The following is a 19,772-nucleotide window of genomic DNA, read 5'->3' as shown; positions in this document are numbered from 1 at the left end:
GCTAGGCTCCTGTCTATGACAAACTACAATTCTTAGTTCATTAAGTTAAGATGATATGAATAAATCTGATTATTTTATCGCGATGATTTTGATAAAAGCAGTGTGACCATGTTTTGAGTATCTGTATTATGTTAGCAGTTTTTACTCTTATAACGGGCAATTCCAGAAGAACAGGACAATAACTAAAGGAGACAATTTACAACAAATGAAACACAACTCTTCCATGTTCACAAACGTTCACTTTACTATAGTATTTATAAAAGACTAGTCAAATGAAGTTGCATTTAAACCATGTTAGTCATTACACAAGATTCTGATGAAGAAACATGTCTCCATACTGTACCGTACCATGTAGAGAAAACCGTTTAATCATTATACCATGAATCAGGAAAGTAGTACCTGAAAGTCAACCCAGTGCCCTCTTTACCATTTGCCTATAAAAATATAAAACCCTGGCTTCTTTTAAAAACATGAAATCATTGTCAATAAAATTCATAGGAATAAAATTAGGTTGAAGAAAAGAAAATATAAAAAGGTGACACTGGTCAGCTGCCTAATTAACATTAACATTAACATTAAACAGTCCTATGAAGCATTAAGTTATAACAGTCAGTCCAAGCAACATTTTTTGATTATGTTCTGATCTGAGTGCAGAGTGCTGCTACTCTAAACAACCTCACAATGAAGTAATTTTATTTTACATATATACAGATTCTGTAATTTATATACATATCATGACTCTGTTCCAGTCACTTCAACGGTGGGGACTTGTCAAGCAGAACATTTCTGTTTGGCTTCTTGCATTCAGCAAAGGATGAAGCAGCCACTTTTTTTCCTTCCTTACTGAGAAGGATTCTGGGACGTCTGGATGCACAGCTGGGTTTGTGGAGGGGGATGGGGCTGTAATAAAGAGTATTAAGGATGTGGAGTTTATAAATAATGTCTTTTTGCTCACACGTTTCAGATGTTAGCTACACTTTTGATTTCTGTGCCTCCACCAGACTGTACGATCCTTTCATGTTGGCTTTTCTTGCAAAATAAACGATCATCCCGATGGCAGGTATCACCAAGGAGGATGCACAGTAGAGAGCAAGGAGTTCTGGAGAAAAATAGTCCCTGTTATTTTCTCTTCCTGGAAAATAACCAAATGGATGCAATTAATGTCTAGTACAAGAGGAAATAATTTAACCACAGTGTGTGTTTTATTGTAACGGTACAACTAGTTCTGCAAAGAAGAAGCGATAAAAGCTGCGCTGAGGACCATTGAGATTCATATAACACATTTTCCCCCTAAAATATTCAAATAAGCCACTCGTGGTTGCTATGCTCACGATGGGTTCAAAGATGACGGCTTTTGACTCTACAAACTTGGATTTTAAAAGATTGCTTTGGGTGTAAAATGGAGGGCGGCACACATTTTGGTGATCTGTTTTATAAGGGTAGGAATCAGAAATAACCCTGTGACACTGATAGCCACGAACAGAAATGTCCAACAAGTTCTATAAGACAATCTGTGTAAAACTCAGTGTGGCCATTAAGGTAAAAGGCAGAGCATTCTTGTCAGTGGTTGGCTGGCATGTGCTTATTTGCTGGGTTCTGTGTGTCTGAAGCAAAGGCATCTTCATAGGATTATTCCCCTCCAGCACCTCTCTTGATTTACTGATGGTTTCTAGGTATTTCACGGAAGTAAATGTCTTAGTTACTGACAGAGGTCATTTTCTGACCTACACCCCCCCTTGATCTAAATTAATACTCCACCATTCCCTCAAAATCCAACCACCACAATTTCATATCCCTCCAACAGCTTGTAATTCAATATTTGAACATGTAATTATCTGTTAAATTTAGTTTCCTCTCCGAACTGCAAGCTCTATAAAGACAGCTATGTTTAATAAGGTGCTTCACAACTAGCCAACACTTCAGACACTTCTTGGCACTCTGGGTAGTCCGACAATATTATTTGAGTACTAATAAAGTTTTTTTTCCTTTCTAAATATTATCATTTTGTCGCATAATCATAAATTTAGTACTGAAAATGACAATATATAAACACTTTAAAACCTTTTAAGAGAACATGTGACAACAGCAACACCTCGAGCAACATCTGAGCTTCATAAAATCATCTCCAGAGAGCGTGGCATTCTCCCAAGATTTGCTTCTGATTTTTTTTTTTCACCTCACAGTGTGGCCTCGCAGTTATATTTTCCTAAGTGGAAGGGTATGCTGTCTGAGTACTTGCAGAGATTAGTGAACTCATCTGGGTACAGTTCCTTCCAGAGCTTTCAAAACACACTGCTGGCTCATGCCTTTAATCCCAGCACTTGGGAGACAGAGGCAGGCAGATTTCTGAGATCAAGGCCAGCCTAGTCTACAGAGAGCTCCAGGAAGGCCAGGGCTACATAGAGAAACCCTGTCTCAAGCCCCCCCCCCCACCCCCATCCCATAAAAAGAAAGAAAAAGAAAAGGCTTGTTAGCATCACACGAGTGAGTTGTTTCAAATTACTGAGGGATAAAAGTGATGCTTCACCTTTTGTGTCATGATAATGACTTCATTTCTCTGCTTTCCTTTGATAGAATTGATTGAAGAGTAATATTTTAATGGGATGCTTATTATAATTGTGGCTACGCATCAATATTGATGTCAAACTAGGAAGAAGTATTTCTATTACTGTTTTCTTTTCAATTTAATCATTATCTTTGCCTTTCAGTTTGTCCCTCAAACATCTGTAGAAAACTCAAAATTAATCCACTTGCTAGGACAATATTCTAACACATTTTCTCCTATTAATTATGTAAACTTTGAAAGTTTTGAAGACCCCTGATCGTTTCTATCAATGGGATGCATTTATGCCAAAACCAAATGAGACAATAAATATAAACATTTGGCTATAAATACAAAGGAAAACTAGTTAAACTATCCAGTGGAGGGAGGAAAAGGTCAACTTTAGGTCTTTATTCATATGCAATTATTTGAAATCATCTTCATACTGGGAGCATGACTGTCTGGCTGGGTGACTAATATCCTTTCATTGTTCATTTAAAAGATGAATTAAAAGTAGAAAGTATGTAAGAAAATAATTAAGCAATTAGAAAAGACAAGGTGGGAAGAAGTAGTTTTCATGCTTTTTAGGAGAAACAGCCATGCACACACAGGCTGACAAAAATCTTCGAAGTGCAATTTCCTGGGGCTAGGCTAAATTAGAGCTAGTCAGAGGAAGACATATCTCAACCTACACATAACTGAGATTTGGGGCCAACTCTTGGGAGGCAACAGCTACATGCACTGTGTCATATCCAGTGACCTGATGGAAGATACTGCCCCACTCTTTGAAAACTTCCTTGGCCAGATCACCTGTTTTCAGAACAATCACCACAAAGAGGTGACTAGAAGTTTGACATGTAATTATGACATTTTCCCTTCCTTTAACATTTCTAAGTAGATATATTAATATTGCTCTGGTTTGAAGAGGCGATATGAAGACAGAAAAAAATGCATGCTAAGGTTTGTAATCGTGAGGAATGGGATTAGTAAAATGTGTACGTTTTCTCATTTACGTTCAGATTTTCTTTACACTAACTGTGGGTAGTTGATTCTCTGGGGCAATGCTAGACCTCTTCAGAGTTGGCATTCATGAGCTATGTTGCTCACGCTACCAGGCTGGATTTCAGCTTACAACAGCTCTTTGGTGTGCAGAGGGTCCGAGGCTCATTAGTCAAAGCTAGCATCAATAAAATTAGCAGGCACTCACAAGAGAGAACGGGAAAGTAAGGAGCGCCAAGACAAATCTGGCGGGGCCATTGCCCCTCCCTTCCTCTTCGTAAGGTTAAAGTCGGACAGTGGGGGAGGGGGGACATGGATTTCAAAGGAAGCTCTTGCGAAATTTAGAGAACTTGCTTAGGATCCAGACCACTATCGCCAATTAGCATTCTCACAAAAGAGCCCTGCAGAAAATATGCAGTTATTCTGCACTCTGAATGCAGAGCTCCTTTCCAGAGGTGGCAAGATCTTCGAGGGCTGTTCCCCCCCCCAAACCCCCACCCCCGCTGTGCCAGCCCCAATTCCTTAGTTTCCTTTTACCCCAGGGGAAACATCGTGAAGTATATTGTTAAACTCTTAGCAAATCCAAGACCTCGGAGACCAATGATGAACTGGCAACTTTGGAAAAAAAATAACAAGAGGGAATTCCACATCACCGATGATTAATGTCCACTTCCTGGCTAAGCGCTATAGGGTAGAACAGCTGTATCTGATTATTTCAAGAAGCATTAGGGAACAAACGGTCAGCACAGAATTCAGTCTCATTTTACCGACTCCACCTAACAGTAGAAACTTGTTACTCTCCTTGGAAACTGGGAATGATTTTAAAAATAAATTTAAAAAGAAAAGCAAACACAGAACGCTAACCTTTCACATCGAGTGTTAAACTTCTTAACTGTGAGCCAACTTCAGTTTTAGATTCGCACTCGTATACGCCGGCGTCCTGCAGCTGTGCCTTGCGGATGGTGTATGAGCCATCCACAGATTTTAACACCATGTCTCCTGTCTTTGCTTTCTTCTTCAGGATTATCCATGTTTCGGGCACATTTCCACAAGTGCAGGAGATAATGACGGTGTCTCCCTCTTTGACGCTCTTAGATGGAAAGACTGTAAGCTGTATGTCTTTCTGAGAGACTGAAGAGAGAATGGACAGTTAGCGTGTGGGGGAGGGGCACCGCAATCTCATGCTGAGAACATTGGCAGCCATTGCTAAGCTGTTTGCAATGCTCTCTGCGTGAGCAAGCGAAGAAGTTGGGCATTTGACCAATTCTCAACGATCATATTGCAAGCAAAAGAAGACATATCTCAGGCTTCTTTTCTATCCTTAATACGATTCTTTACCCAGGCAAAGACAAACATTAGATATTTACTAAGTAGCTGTAGAATTCAAATATTGAAAAAAAACTTTACTTTTAAAAAAAGGCATTGTTCACCAAATTTTCCTTGAAATGCAAAAGCCTTATTAGGTAGGTGCTCCCTGACCAGGAAATGGAGATGTATAGAGAGTATTTTTGTTGTTGTTGTTGTTTTTAACTGTCTTTAAGAACATAGTCACCAATTATCAAATCTCAAGGTCTGACTGATCTCTCCTGAGAGATAGAACATTTCTGTAAATGCAAAAACCTTACAGGGAAATGGCCAAGGTCTGCTTTATAAACACTTCCTTAAGACCTTGTCACACTGGTGCTCCTCCCCCAAGGCCACAGGGCCACAGGGCCACAACATCCACACTTGGGTTTCCTTTTCTTTCAGATGGTCCCACTGTGTCACCCAGACTGACTTGAGAATCTCACAAAGGTTTTCCTTGAGATCATGTGGTGTCCTTCCCTGGTTCCTCTTTTGAATTACAGACCTCAGAGAACTGAGGTAGCAGTAACAACAAGTCCCAGCATATGCCTTAACAGGAATAATAATAACAGGGATGCAGAAGAGTGCAACCCTGGTACCCCCTACCCCTACCCCGAGAAAAAGCGTGGGGGGCAGTGCAAGTTGATTGCTTCATAATTTTGCCCATGAAACCTTACGGTTTCTGTGTGCCAAGCAGAAACTGTTGTGTTTTCAATCTTGGGTCTTTATCTTAGAGAAGGGAGAGCTATAGCTATATTCACCCGAGTGGTTCTCTGAGAGGCCAGAGGGCACAATTACTGTGTGACCCTTAATCTCAGAGTTTACAAACGGTGCCCTCTTGGGCCCCTAAGCAAGTCCTAGGCAGCTTCTGGGAAGTTGCTTCTCAGGGTCCTGTTCAGCCCAATGTGATGGTTTTAATCCTAAGTAATTTCCCTTAAGTAAGACATCTTCCCTAAGTAAGAAACCCTTGTTTCTTCACCCAAACCCAATTCCTAAGTGCCCCCGAGCGAGCGAGCGTCCAGCTTGATTTCTGGAGAGAGCATTTCATTTAATATGAATGGGTTTTTAGGGCAAGTGATTTGGTCTGAAATAAAAATCCATTCCAGGAGCAGTGTAGAACTGCTTTTATAGTTAATTAATTAACTAATTAATTAATTTTCATTTTTTTTTATTCCACACATAAATGCAGTTCGAAATAAAGGTTTTTCTTTTCTTTTTTCTTTCTTTTTTTTTTTTGAGGCTTACTTTTATTTTTAGGTTATGCTTATTTGTATGTGGAATATATGCCTGGGGTGCAGTGCCCAAGGAAGCAAGGAGGTGGAGTTATGGGCAGTTGTGAGCTTCCGGATGTGAGGGCTGTGAGCAGAACCAAAGTCATCTCTAAGAGCCGTAGGCACTCCTCATGGCTAGGCCGGCACTCTGGTCCCCAAAGGCTTTCTTTTCAAAGAGGATCTTGTTCACCATCAGAACCTCAATAGGAAATGTACGAGCCATTAATAACATAAAGTCACACTCTGCTCACCTTGGATAATCAGGTCGACTGATTTTCTGCTAATTCCAGCCTGGTTAATTCCTTCACACACATAAACACCGGAATCTTCCAGTTTTGTAGACATGAAGGTGAGTGTAGTATTTTCAGAAAGAGGCTGCAGTTCCCCGTTATCTAGTTGTCTGCTCCACAGGATTTGGGGAGCTGGAAAACCATCACTTGAGCAGGTCAGGTTCACAGGACTTCCCTCCTCTAGGACAGGAGAGGGGCTGACCCAAATGGTGGTTTCACTTGGGGCAACTGAAAAACAACAACAACAACAACAACAAAAATTTAGCTTGAACCTCTTATGCCCAGAATTCCAAAGAGTCCAGACAATGTTGTAAAACCAGGCAAAGGACTCTGGGTTAACATAGTTTATAAACTATGATAACCAGCCCAGGACGTTTCTGTGGAGGAGACACAAGGAGAGTTAGAATACAGGTGAAATGTGGATATTTTCAAATGGCAGAAAGTTCTGTAGAACTCTCTTAATGTCAAAGCGCAGAGAATTTAAGTACAGTGTAGTGTTTGGGTGAATTAGAACTCTCTGCATGACCCATGGAGAAGGAACAGGATAAGACAGAATTGAGTCTATTTCTAAGGGAAGAAAGAGTATTGGAAACACACACACACAGTCACACACACACAAACATGTGCACACACGTGTCATGAGACAGGGAGAGAGAGGAAATATATAGAGAAAAACATTAATGGTATGCATTGCCTAAACATGATGCGTTGGGATATTCCCTATGAATAAGAAAAACCCATTCACTACCCCTTGACGCTGGGCTGATCCTTTGATCGATAGGATGTAGAGGACTTGACATGAGGGTGGAGAGATAGATGCTCTTGACATAAACCTTTATGAAGCTACCTTTATCCCCACCTTTCTCAGCTGTGTTCTGGCAAGCAAATCTAGGCTACCTTCCTTAAGGATGACCCCGCAGGAAGACATGCACATAAGGTTCAGACATGTTAAGTGACAAGCCAGATGCTAGCTGCCTGGCTGACCCGTTCCTGAAGGCCAATGCATAGAATCATACATAAATACATAATTTGGTTTACATTACGGAGAATGGTTTATTATAATCACTACTATCTTGATTAGGTTTTTTCCTGTTTTCTTCACAGAAGATTTAATTGTTAACCTTCTGTTAACTATTAGCTGGCGAGCACAGTAAAGAAATCCATATTCAATTGTACCTGCCCCATGTGTGCACTTACCGTTGACATAAAGAGTCTGTGTACTCTGCCTCTGTTTGAGTTCAGATTCCATTTCACCACTGTGTAACTTAGCGAGGCAAACAAGCACCTTCCCAGTGTCTTCAGTGGTGGGGATGAAGGTCATTTCCAAACTTTTGGTCTCCAGGGACTTTGTGCCCATTTCCTCCAAAAAATGTTTATTCATCAGTGTAGTCTCCCCCTTCAGTAATTCAATCTCCAGATGGTCAAAGGGGTACACATCAGGGACCGTGCAGTTGACAGAGACCGGTCTCCCATGCACAAGTGGCCCACTCATTTCAATTTCTGGGTCTTCAGGGAACGCTGCAGATATCAAGCAAAAATAATATTGATATGCAATATTCAAGGGAATGTTGAGCCAGATTCTATTAAATGTATAGGTCTCAAAGTGACAGATTTGGTGAGTTAGGAATAGTATAGCCTCAAGTAGTAAATAACACCATTAAGTATAACTGTACAATTATAGTATTAATCATAAATAATAGAAACAAAATACTTAGCATTTTAAGTCAAGGAGAAATAAATGCTTGTAGTCCTTAGTTTTCTCTTCTGACAATGCCATCTTGCCTAGTCTTTTCTAAGGCACAATGGCTTTGGCCATCTTATTAATTAACCATGTAATCTAAATATTTTAAGTATTTGTCATAAATATATTGACTACTAAATATAAACTACCCCCCTCAGCCTTCATTATCTTCTTCTTCTGAGCAGCCTGATTAAAAAAAAAAAAAGGTTATTATGTAACTTGTTTCATAGATAGAAAAAGAAACTTACAGGGGCAAACAAGACTTATCATAATATATCAGACCTAGTCAAAGTCTGTCCTCCAACCTATGAGTCTTGGCTGTACAGTTTGCTCAATATCAAATGAACCTCAGTGAAGTTCTTAAATTAGTTCATTTATCAACATCTACATGATTTGTTTTATGACTAAACTTAGGCAAGAAATTTTAAATACTTTTCACTTGTTTGTTTGTTTGTTTGTTTGTTTAATACAAGGGCTCACATTTTAGACCTGGTAGACCTGGAAGTATCTATGTAGACTAGACTGGCCTCAAACTCACAGGGATCTGCATAGCCCTGCCTCCTGATATGGTAAATTCTGTAATTAACAAATGAACTGACAGCCAGGAATGGTGGTGCACACCTTTGATTCCAGCACTCAGGAAGCAGAGGTAGGTAGCTCTCTGAGTTCGAGGCCAGCCTGGTCTACAGACTGAGTTCCAGGACAGCCAGGGCTACATAGGTAAAACTTATCTAAGAAAAGAAAGGAAGAAAAGAAATGAAATAATACTGTATGTTTTCTCACATGTGTGGAACCTAAGTTTAACATTTAAAGTACATACATGTATACATTGATGTACATGTGCTTGCAGGTCTTAGAACTAAAAGAAGATCATGAGGGGAGATGACATCGTAATGGATGTGAGAAATAGAACAGGTAATAGAACATATTCAATAGGAAAGAAGAAGGGGAAGCTGTCTGAGGTCAGGGAGGGAAGCAGGTAGAGAGGAGGCAGGCACAGAGGGCAACGGGACACGGGAACGGATGAGAAGAAAGCAGCCCCCATGGATATCTGATGGTGCTGGGATCGAGGCACTTCTTTGTATGCTAACTTTAACCACCAATAAGAAAGTGTAAAAGAACTATTCAACTATATCAATTAAAGTCTGAGTGCTTATTCTCTCACCTGTCTGTATGCCGTTTATAATACATTCTATGTATGTTAACAAAAATGACACTAAAATAATTATCAAGGTAAAAGTTATACAAAACAAAAAACTAAACTTTTTTTTTCGTTCTTTCCTTAAGTTAAACCTGTTAAAGTGGTGGGTTTTTTCAACCGTAGTCACGTTGCAATAAGCTGTCATGCTGTTGGGAATGTGCCTACACCAGCAGATCCTGGAGTCTGGGTAACATGATAGCCCGTAAAGTTTACACTCCTTTTGAGAGATTTGAATCTCTTAACAGGCACAGTCTTATTACGAACAAAATCCTGAAGGTTAACACAAGTGTGGGCAGGGCTTCAGATGGAAAAGCTTTACAATATGTTCTCTGGAATTGGGTGGATAAAATGGGGCAGCACCACCCTCTCCATCAAATAGTTCCACGGTCACGTGGCCACGGTCACGTGGCTACGGTCACGTGGTCACCGTGGCCATTCTTTCCGCACTCAGGGTAAACTGAGGGATTCCATAGCTTCATAGAGACTGGGGGTTGAAAAGGATTTCTATTAGGGTGACGAAAACGGAGGGGACAAGAAAACACATGCCACTTGTTCACAGGGTAAATCAGCTGAAAAGTTGTCCTTGGCACTCGTCTCGCCGCAGCTCCGTAGACGTTCTGTCCCACACTCAGACTGAGTAAACCTGTCTTTTTCTGTGTGGTGCTGGCACGTTGCTGTTTCCCATTGTCACTGACTCCCCGAATCCAGCAGATCGGCTCCTCAAATCTGCCTTGACTTCTTTCCCCATTTCCCCCTTTCCCTGCGACCTTCCTCTGAACCCCAAGCCCTCCATTCTTTCTTTTACAAAAAAAACCATAATATCTAACATATGTTTAATTAAAAATAACATATTTAGTAAATATACTATATTAAATATGGACTATTAGATATAGTATATACATACAATAAAAAGAAGCGTGACTATTTGGGAAGAGAAAGCAGGCAGTGGGTAGAAGGAGAAGGGATAACACAGTCGCAGGTGAATAGGAGAAAGCACAGTGGCCTATTATTTTTTAGTCTATTAAAAATAATAAATACTGTACACAGTAAAACTATCTTCCAAAAATGAAGGAGAAATGAAGACTTTTAAAGTGATAATAATAATAATAATAATAATAATAATAATAATAAAACTCAGGCTGGCAGGCTGATGATACAGCGCTAGAGCAGAGTACTTGCCACGCGCATGCGCAGAGCCCTTGATTCCGTCTGTACCATCTCAAGACAAAATGAAGTAAAGAAAAAAGGCAGACTTGGGCCTCGTTCACAGTTTGAATAGCTGGCAGTCACCCTCACCTAGAAGTTATCTGAATGGGCACAGCACCCCGGCTGCTCTCGCCCGCCACCTCCATAAGCCCATTGCATGTGTGGAAGGGAAGAGAAGCCGAGCACCGAGTAAAGTCAAGCACATGAGGCAGTGTAGGGTCAGTCACGCCCTGTGTGCATGCCGCGAGCATATGTCACATACACTGAAGAGCTGGGCCAACTGTATTGCATCAAACCACGTTCAGAGATCTAGGGATGATTTACAATGCCAAATCTCTCTCTACATAAATGGCTATCATTATAGATTCACATTCTTTTTCTTCCAAATAAAAAGTTAGAGAAGAGGGAAATAATCAGAGAGTCGGCGATTTCGAAAGCACTTACAGTAGACTTTCACTTGGATTCTCTTTTCCAGTGTCCTTTGCAGACAGGTCACAGTGCACAGGTAAGAGTGTTCATTCTCAAAACTCACAGAGCTTAACGTCAGCGTGGATTTGGCCCCCTCACTCCTCACCGCCCCACTGAGGGGACTCTCTGTCTGGGTTCTCCAAGAAATAGAGGGGGAGTCACAGCCAACAGCAGCACACGTCAGAACAAGCGAATCCCCAACCTGTGCAGCCACCTGAGATCCCGGGGAGATGTCAACCCTAAATGGTTTCTCTGGAGGAGAAGAAAAGGAGAAAGAACCAGATGAATAACAGATAAGATTCTTTTCTTATTGCATCATATTCCCATGTTCAATGTTTATCTTTCTTGATCTCTAGTCAGATCACTATCTGTGCCAAGAAGAAATTACTCCTTTCCATCTTGGAGCCATCAGGAATAAGACCACATCTTTTAAGAATAAACCCATGCTGTTCTGCTGAGTCAGGCAATCAGAACAAGGGTAGATAACAATTTGTAAAGAATGTGGTTGGCATCTTTTCAGGGCGATAACCCACCCTATGCTCTATGACGTCTATCAAGTCACTGGGATGGTGCAAGACCACAAATTATCCCAGGGTTTCTGTGTGTCCAATACTGCAATTCAGCCTCATGTGCGTGCATGCTCTCACTCAAGTCCTAGAACAATTCGTTAGCTGGGACTATTGTTTCTTTTCTACTTTATCATTCTTCTGCTCCTGTGTTTTCCCCTTCTCTTCCTCCATCACCTCACCCTATCTCTTCTTTAAGACATTTAGGCTCAGAATGTCTAAACGGCTTAAGCTAAATTTGCAAGTGGAATAATTGAAACTTGATGTGAGATGGATCTGACTTGAGATTCTAGCTATTCTGTTCCTAGACAACTAAATCAAGTCATCCTCACGTAAAGGTAAAAGGAAATCTAAAAGAGTTATAAGGGAAACTGCACCAAAATGCCCTCTAATTAGATGCTCTATGCTTAAAGAACCATTTATATTCAAGCATCCTCCCATGGACCCTCCCTGCTATTTAGCTTCATTGGGCCTATGGATTGTGGTGTGGGTATCCTGAACTTTATGGCTGATATTAACTTATGAGTACATACCATGAGAAACTACCAACCAAAGAACAGACATAGTCTGGACCTAGTTTCCCCCCAAATATGTAGCAGTTGTACAGCTTGGTCTTCATGCAGGTCCCCCAACAGCTGGAGCAGATGCTCGCCCTAACTCTGTTGTCTGCCCTTGGAATTTATTCCCCTGACTGAGGTGACTTGTCTGGCCTCAGTGGGAGAGGATGTACTCAGTCCTGCAGTGACTTGATGTGCCAGTGTGGGTTGGTACCCAGGGGTCTCTCCTCCATATCAGAAGAAGAGAAGAGAAGGGAGAGGGAGGGAGGAGCTGTATGAGGGAGGACAGAGAGGAGTGGGGTGATCTGTGATTAGGATGTAAAGTGAAAACATAAATTAATCAATGGGAAAGAAAGAACCATTCACCTATCTCTATATATTGGAGTTTCAATATAAAGTAGTAACTTTGACAATCATACAGAATCACACTATAAACAAAATAAAGGTGACATCAAATATGTTTGATGCATCATCAAAATGCTTTATAACTATTTAGGGTAGAATGCTGAGTGATCTGGGCAAACATTCAAATGTCCAAAGTGTTCTCTGGCATCCAGACACTCTGACATGGATGAACTGACATATTTTGAGAGAAAGAATTCTAAATTTTGATGTTGTTCCTCTGAAAACCCAAGGAGTGACTGGGCAACTCTACAAGTGACAAATGAATCCACAAAGAAAATTCATTAAAGTAGTCTAGCAAGCTGGAGACAGGCAGAAATCTCAGCACACAATTCTCCATTTTGCATGGTTCTTTTCTGTACCAGAAAAAAGTTGTTTTTAGTTTGTGTAATTGTGGTATTGTAGCATTCTTCCAAAGAAGATATCCTCAAATTATCCCCAAATACATTAATATGCTATTGTATTTTCAGATATTATTTGAAACAGTGGCCAAGCTGTCCTAGTTCCATCTATGCTACTGTGAGAACAGGGAACTTAGTAGGAGATTCACTTCCTGCCTGCAAAGAGACTGACATCTTCCACTGTGTATGCTTGAAGCTACTGGAGAGAAGCCCTTGAAAGTAGCTGAAAGGTCTTCTATCCGTCAGCATGTAAGGCTGAGATCTTACATGATACCACCCCTTCCCATGCCTAGAACGCATTTTTTTTCCCATTTGAAATGGGGCCAATCATTTTAGGATGCAACTATCCCAGGACAGACAGCAAGCCTTCTATACTTTTAGCTTTATAATATCTTCTCTAATCATTTGAGAACAACAGTCACCCACCTGAATTAAGTAACTGATGGTGTTTGAATTCTACTTTCTTAATCATCTAAACTTAAAAATTCATATTTTCATAGGTTAGAAAAGAATGTATTCTCCATATTTACAGTTTATGTTTTTATTCAGCAAATATTTACTAAACACTGTATGTCAGGTAATATACCAGCCAGCCCTTAATCCATTCAAAGGCACAAATACAAACACAATGAGTTCCCGAGTTTCTGAGTTTAAGAACCTCATAGTTTAATGGACAAATTCAAATACTTACTTTTTGGTGCTCTTACTGAAGTATATAATTTGATTTACTCATTCTACATTGTATAAACAAACCAAAATATCACACCATGCCCAAAGTATGCATGTAGTTTTGATTGGTCAGTTATTTTAATTTAATTTTTAAAAATAGAGAAAATTAGCTACAATTGGAAAAGCGGAGGATTTTAAATTAAGAATGAAACAAAGAGCCATTTGACCCTATGCAAATGATGAATTATATTGCACCTGAGTTTTTCAGCTACCTCACAGAGCATGGTAAAGACAGAGGTAACATAGGAAGTAGAAACTCTTGGCAAACATTAGGTGTACAGTCAAATGATGGCCATTAGTAATCTGAGACTTCATTCTTCCATCTGTAAAATGGATAGAAAATACCCCTTAGTTATTTCTTGGAGGTTGTAGATAGCTTATATAAAATGCCAGAAGTACAGCTGATATTTGGGGAATGGTGTTTAAGAAAATTTTACAAAATCCCAAATGAAAAATTATATACTTAGGTAATGGCGAGAGGGTTGGTTGGAAAGGAAGTTAGATCATAGGGACTCCTCTGAAGCAGAGTGGTCAAGATTAAGTAAGTGAGTGAGAAGATCAGGAGAAGTAACACGGAATGCCAGTATCCACAGGCAGAAGGGGAGACCAAGCCATGAAATGAGACAACAGCAAAATGACAAGAACTAGTAAAGGACCTGTGTGGAGGTGCTGGAGAAAAGAAACCCAGAAAGCACGAGGAGGATAAGTATATATATGTGTGCTGAAACACATGGCTACCAGATGTGCAATCATGCAAATTTACGGAAGGCATTTCCCCATTGGCACTGAGTCACTGTTGGCCCAACTCCTGACAATGACATCTCTTCACATTCTACTCACCTTCAACAACTAACTCCACTTCTGAACTGTCTCTCCCAATCAGATTAACACCTTCACACACGTAGATTCCAGAATCTTCCATCCTCATAGCAATTAAGGTGAGGGTGGCATTTCCCGAGAGGAGCTGGAGAACTCCATTATCTGATTTCTTGCGCCAGAAAATCTCAGGAGCTGGTAGACCCTCGCTGGAACAGGTCATCGTCACAGCGCCACCCTCCTGAAGCCTTGTGGAGGGATGTACAGAGATATTTGTGTTCGTGGGAGAGGCTGGAAAGGCAGAGCACAGCAAGAGTCATCATCGCCAAGCAGCATCTGCATCCAATGCGGATGATTTCCTTCTCTCAGAGACTGTATTCATGTGCCTCGGCAAATCTGGCAAAACTACTCTGCCAACTTGCAGTCAAGGATCACTGAGTCCTTATGAAATTAGACCAGCTAATTTCTAACCAGTAAATTACAGTTTTTGATCATTAATGTTTTGAGGGAGCCACAGATAGGTAGAAATTAAGAGAAGCCCTTAAAATTAAGGGGGGGTTAGGGGAAGACCTCTCATGTTTCAGCCTCTTGCTTGAAAGTCCTGTGGAGGAATATTTCCCATCCAGGTCAGCTTCAGCACTTACGGAGGGAGACAAGCTACCCAGGACCACCAAATTGGCTTTGAATATCATTAATTATTGAAAAATTCTCTAATTGAACTGAAAATTCCTGGAATATGGTGGTCATAGTTCAGCATTCTGTTCTTACAGATAAATGAGTGATGATTGTTTATCATACAACTTGCTTTCAGTGACTTAACTATACCTCTCCCAACCTGCTGTATTCTGTGAGCCGAAATACCTCCCATCTTGGTTGTCTTCTCAAAAGGCTGTTGAAAGCCTTCTCTATCTTATTATGCTTTGGCTAAATAAGATTGTACTTGATATCAAGTCTTTTAAATATAGGGTTCAGCATGAAGCACATTTCAGTTTTAAAAAAGTACATGGAGTTTCATTAGACATGGTCCAACATAGGAAGAAAGCTTCACCTCTACCAGCAGGCTCTGGGAGCTGGAAGACAAACCCTTCCACTTTCCCACTTACTACATGTGAGCATCCTATTGTACACACACACACACACACACACACACAGAGAGAGAGAGAGAGAGAGAGATAGAGAGAGAGAGAATAAGAAATCATTTTGTCATTGTTTAATCTGAAAAAACAATGTTTCAAGGCTTATAAAATGTATCATTTCAGCCTATTTCTTCTTATTCAAGCAGATAGTGTTATGATTATTTCTCCTTGATAGACAGGATAATAGAGGAATTAAACAACCCTAAAGTCTCAGCTAACAGGGGACATGACACTCAAGTGCTCTAAACCCCAAATCCAGTACCCAGTTCTTTTAATAATATCATACCCTGGATAATGCATTCAAACATATTTCTTGTTAATCTACTTGATACATTTATTGCAACAATAAATAACATAACACACGTCCAAGACCAAACTCACACAGACCAGAGATCGCCATGCAAACACTTACTGTAGACTTGTAGTTCCTTGACAGTCTGCCTTTCTTCTGGCTTAGAATCAATTTGGTCAATGTGTAGTTTAGCTCGGCAAACAAGAACTTTTCCAGTATCCTCAATGACGGGAGTAAAGGTTACTTCCAAACTCTTGGTTTCCAGAGACTTCTTTGCCATCTCTTCTAAAAACTCCTGACTCTTCATGAGGTGGTCACCCTTGAACAGATCTAGCTCCAGCCTGTCAACCGGGTAAACGTCTGGAGCCAAACACTTGACCACGACTGGCTTCCCAACCTCCAGGAGGCCACTGAATTGAATCTCCGGATCCTTCGGGAGTGCTGCAAAACCAAACAAATGAACAAGTAGGTTTTTGGCTCCTGCCGAGAGCACCTCTGACTGTTTTAACACAACGGGAGTCCAAACAAATGTTTTTGTGAATACTGGACTTAATTCAGCAAAGCTAATTGGTCTAAGTAGCTAGTCATGATTTGTGGTGAACTCAGGAAGCAATTTTCAGAGGCCATTTCAGTTGTAATTCTGTAACTGTTAAGGAGTATGTGTTATTAAAGAAACGAGAAAGAAAAGCCTAATGTCTATTACAACTGTCTATATATGTAACAGAAAGAAGTTTGCTGTCTTCTAACCATGACCTTGGGTGACCACATTTCACAGATAAGGAAGCTTGGACACAGTGTGATGGCAGGACCAGCCTTGGTCACACAGCCAGTCCACGGAGAGGCTGGGAGCAAAGCTCATGCTTTCTGTCACTCACTCCGCACTGAGATTCCAGTGACACCTCACACCCTGTTCTCTACTGTTAGCGCAGATACAGTTCCACATTCCAGATGAGAAGCCCGGGGCTCAGAACAGTATCACAAAGAAGTGTTACTATGTAAGGTTGCCCACAAAACGAGCAGAGTGACTTTAATGGGCTGGCGTCTGAAAATAAGATCTCTGGCAACAACTCAGCCACCAGAAAGACATTCCTAATGCAAATCTCCCCGGACTGGATCTCTTCTCCTAAAAGCTTAACTCCGTGTTCTAATCTGCATTTTACTGAACCCAGCAGGACAACGAAACACATGCCTGCCCTTCCCCCTCCACAAGGTTTGTCCTTCTTATTACCTCTGTCGTGATGGGAACTCACTGGTGTCCCAGCTCCACAGAATATTACAATCAAATATGGAATGAAGACTGAACTGTTAAAAGCAACAAACAAGAAACGGGCATTCTTGCAGGGGGTTGTGGGGGGAGAACAGGCCATAAAATTAAATCCAGAAAGGTCCTCACTTTTCTTTTTTAAGTCCCCAGCTGTATAGTACTTGTGGGCAAAAGGCAAAGGAACTGGAAACGCTTTACTATCTAAAAATACAGTATTTTAAATTTCCCCTCCGATTATTTATGTCCGTCACAGTCTTTAAGAACTGTGCTTAGAATCCACACAGTTTAATGACAGGTAATATAAGAACTCACTACTCTTTCCTGGTATTTATATAACAGGACCTTCCAAGTTGCTCAGAAGGCCGCCTAGACATAAACTATGCATACACAGCCAGCATAATTGAAAGCAGCCGTCCAGGCTCAGCTACACAAGGGGCTCCCCGAAATCTCAATAAAGGTTAATCGGCAAAGTTGGGCTGGAGCACAGTAGGAAGGAACCAAGGTGATTAGAAGATGAGTCAAACAAGGTGCTCACGAAGAAATGCCTTATGGGAGTATCCCCCCTCTTTTTTTTTTTTTAATCAACAGCATCAGCAACCAAGACAAATGATTTCTATAGGGCTCATTTTCCCCCCACCTCTTCTTGGTAGTTTTATTTGCTGACTTGAGGATGACAGTCGATGCATTTTGGGTAGGCTAGTATAAAATGGGGACCTGCCATGCCTGAGACAGATCTAACTTATTAAACAAAAACCCTTTGAGGTGTAAAAGCAAAGCTTTCTGGCAGCAACAAACAAAAACTCCCGAATTCATCTGTGTTAAATGGCTGAAATACTAATAGATGTTTTAATTATGTTTATGGAGAAGGCCTGCATACTCACAGAATTCCTGAGTCTGCAAGCAGATCTTAAGCACCAAGTTGCCCAAGAATAAGTGAATGGAAAAATCCCAGAAAGAAGGAACTCATCAATCCTTTGGATACATTATGTGAACATGTAGAAATAAACCAGATGGAAGATTAGAGGGAAAAACTTAATAGAACCACTGTGATGTTCACATTGCAGCTAAGAACTGGAGCTAAGGAGGTGTGAGTCTCTTACATGGGTACCATTTTTGTGGCAAACAAGGACAGAGAGGTTAAAATTTGGTTTCCTGTTCTCAACTAGCTTCTTCTTTCTCTGGCCTTCTTGAAATCATGTGCTTTCTAGCTAAGAATCTAGATACTCTGGGAAAGTCTTTTTTAATTATAGCATTAATATTTTTTGTTCAAGCGAAGTCGAGTGAAAACAGCTCTTTCCGGCACTTACAGTAGATGTCCACTTGGATTCCCCTTTCCAGCTTCCCAGAGCCACATGTTGCTGTGCACAGGTAAGAGTGTTCATTCTCAAAACTGACAGGATCCATGGTCAGAACGGACTTGGCCCCCTCCGTCTTCACCTTCCCGCTTAGTGGGCTGTCTATCTGGGTTCTCCAGGAGAACGACGGTGCCTCGCAGCCTGTGGTGCTGCAAGTCAGGGACATGGAGTCTCCGATCTGAGCGATCGTTCTGTATTCAGGGGAGATCTCGATTTTAAAAGCTTGAGCTGAAAAAAACAAGAGAGAGAGAGAGAGAGAAAGAGAGAGAGAGAGAGAGAGAGAGAGAGAGAGAGAGAGAGAGAGAGAGAGAGAGAGAGAGAGAACAAGTTTACCACGGTCTGTCTCATGCTGTGTCCTTTTTCTCTCGAGCAGCAATCCAGTGTTCAAAACACAGCCTGGATGATCTACTTTTTAAACTGTCTCTCATAGCACAAGACAGACCCAAAGCCCCGAAGCTGCTGCTGAGGAAGGTGCTGGAATCATCACCCATCACCGTGAAGAAAGAATGCTCGGTTCTGACTTTGAAGCCCATTGCACAAAGCTGTTTTGTCACTTTCTAAGCCTGATTTCATTGTCGAGTACAGGAAACTAAAGAGATAGACCTACTACTGATATAATCCAAATTACTCATTTGACAGTGGGAAAAAAAATCTGTCCACAGCTCTGTGAGAATACTGGCTTTTATAGCAAAACTCTAAAGTACACCAGAAGCTGCAGATGTGTGAAATAGGCCAGGAACTTACAGGCTGCAAACAGTATCCAAAGTACTGTTGAGGCTCCGAAGATCGCGACCATCTTCACAGGCATTTCAAGTCTCTGCTTCAAAGCCTTCTTTGTGCCCCACGTGAAAGTGTCTGGGAAAAGTGTTCAGCTCCCAAAGCCAGCCAGGCTGGTGTGAGTGAAATAGAAAGTCTGCTCTTTATAAAGGGTCTTGCTAGAGAGGCGGAGGGAAATCCCTTTAAGGGGAAACCCAGGGCAGAGCCAGGGAAAAAGTTTAACTGACAGCCAGCCAAGTCCCCGAGTTAACCCCTTCAGCTGCTTTCAGGGCTGAAGTCATTCTGAGTCCTGGGAAACACGACACTTCCAAGTACATAAATCTCAGGCTTTTCCTGACTTTCAGCCCCCAAACGGCTATCGTATCATCAAAGATACAAGACAAAGATCATTGCAAAATGAAACTGCCCACAGTGT

The 19,772-nt window shown here is 41.1% G+C and overlaps 1 protein-coding gene across 1 annotated transcript; it reads right to left on the bottom strand.

Moving 5' to 3' along the window:
* Positions 1 to 219: 219 nt before the first annotated feature.
* Vcam1 (vascular cell adhesion molecule 1) lies at positions 220 to 19,491 on the bottom strand. The gene is made up of 9 exons (XM_052179388.1): positions 19,325 to 19,491; positions 18,533 to 18,808; positions 16,082 to 16,402; positions 14,558 to 14,824; positions 11,039 to 11,314; positions 7,644 to 7,964; positions 6,408 to 6,674; positions 4,406 to 4,672; positions 220 to 1,132 (listed from the first exon to the last, which is right to left on the bottom strand). The coding sequence occupies exons 1-9, from the start codon at positions 19,386 to 19,388 to the stop codon at positions 972 to 974; spliced, it is 2,220 nt and encodes a 739-aa protein (XP_052035348.1). The 5' UTR covers positions 19,389 to 19,491; the 3' UTR covers positions 220 to 971.
* Between the last annotated feature and the right edge of the window lie 281 nt (positions 19,492 to 19,772).

Source organism: Apodemus sylvaticus, chromosome 4, assembly GCF_947179515.1.
Source record: "Apodemus sylvaticus chromosome 4, mApoSyl1.1, whole genome shotgun sequence".
NCBI classification, from domain to species: Eukaryota; Metazoa; Chordata; class Mammalia; order Rodentia; family Muridae; genus Apodemus; species Apodemus sylvaticus.
Note: the sequence above shows the minus strand (reverse complement) of the source record. Positions and strands in the feature narration are given on the sequence as shown.

Excerpts from the sequence above, each read along its gene's own strand:
- Vcam1 (XM_052179388.1), bottom strand. The coding sequence starts at position 19,388 with ATGCCTGTGAAGATGGTCGCGATCTTCGGAGCCTCAACAGTACTTTGG. Across the intron at positions 14,825-16,081 it reads CAAGGAACTACAAGTCTACA|CCTCTCCCACGAACACAAAT; the intron begins GTAAGTGTTTGC and ends CTGCCTTTCCAG. Across the intron at positions 1,133-4,405 it reads TTTAACACTCGATGTGAAAG|GAAGAGAAAATAACAGGGAC; the intron begins GTTAGCGTTCTG and ends GTTATTTTCCAG.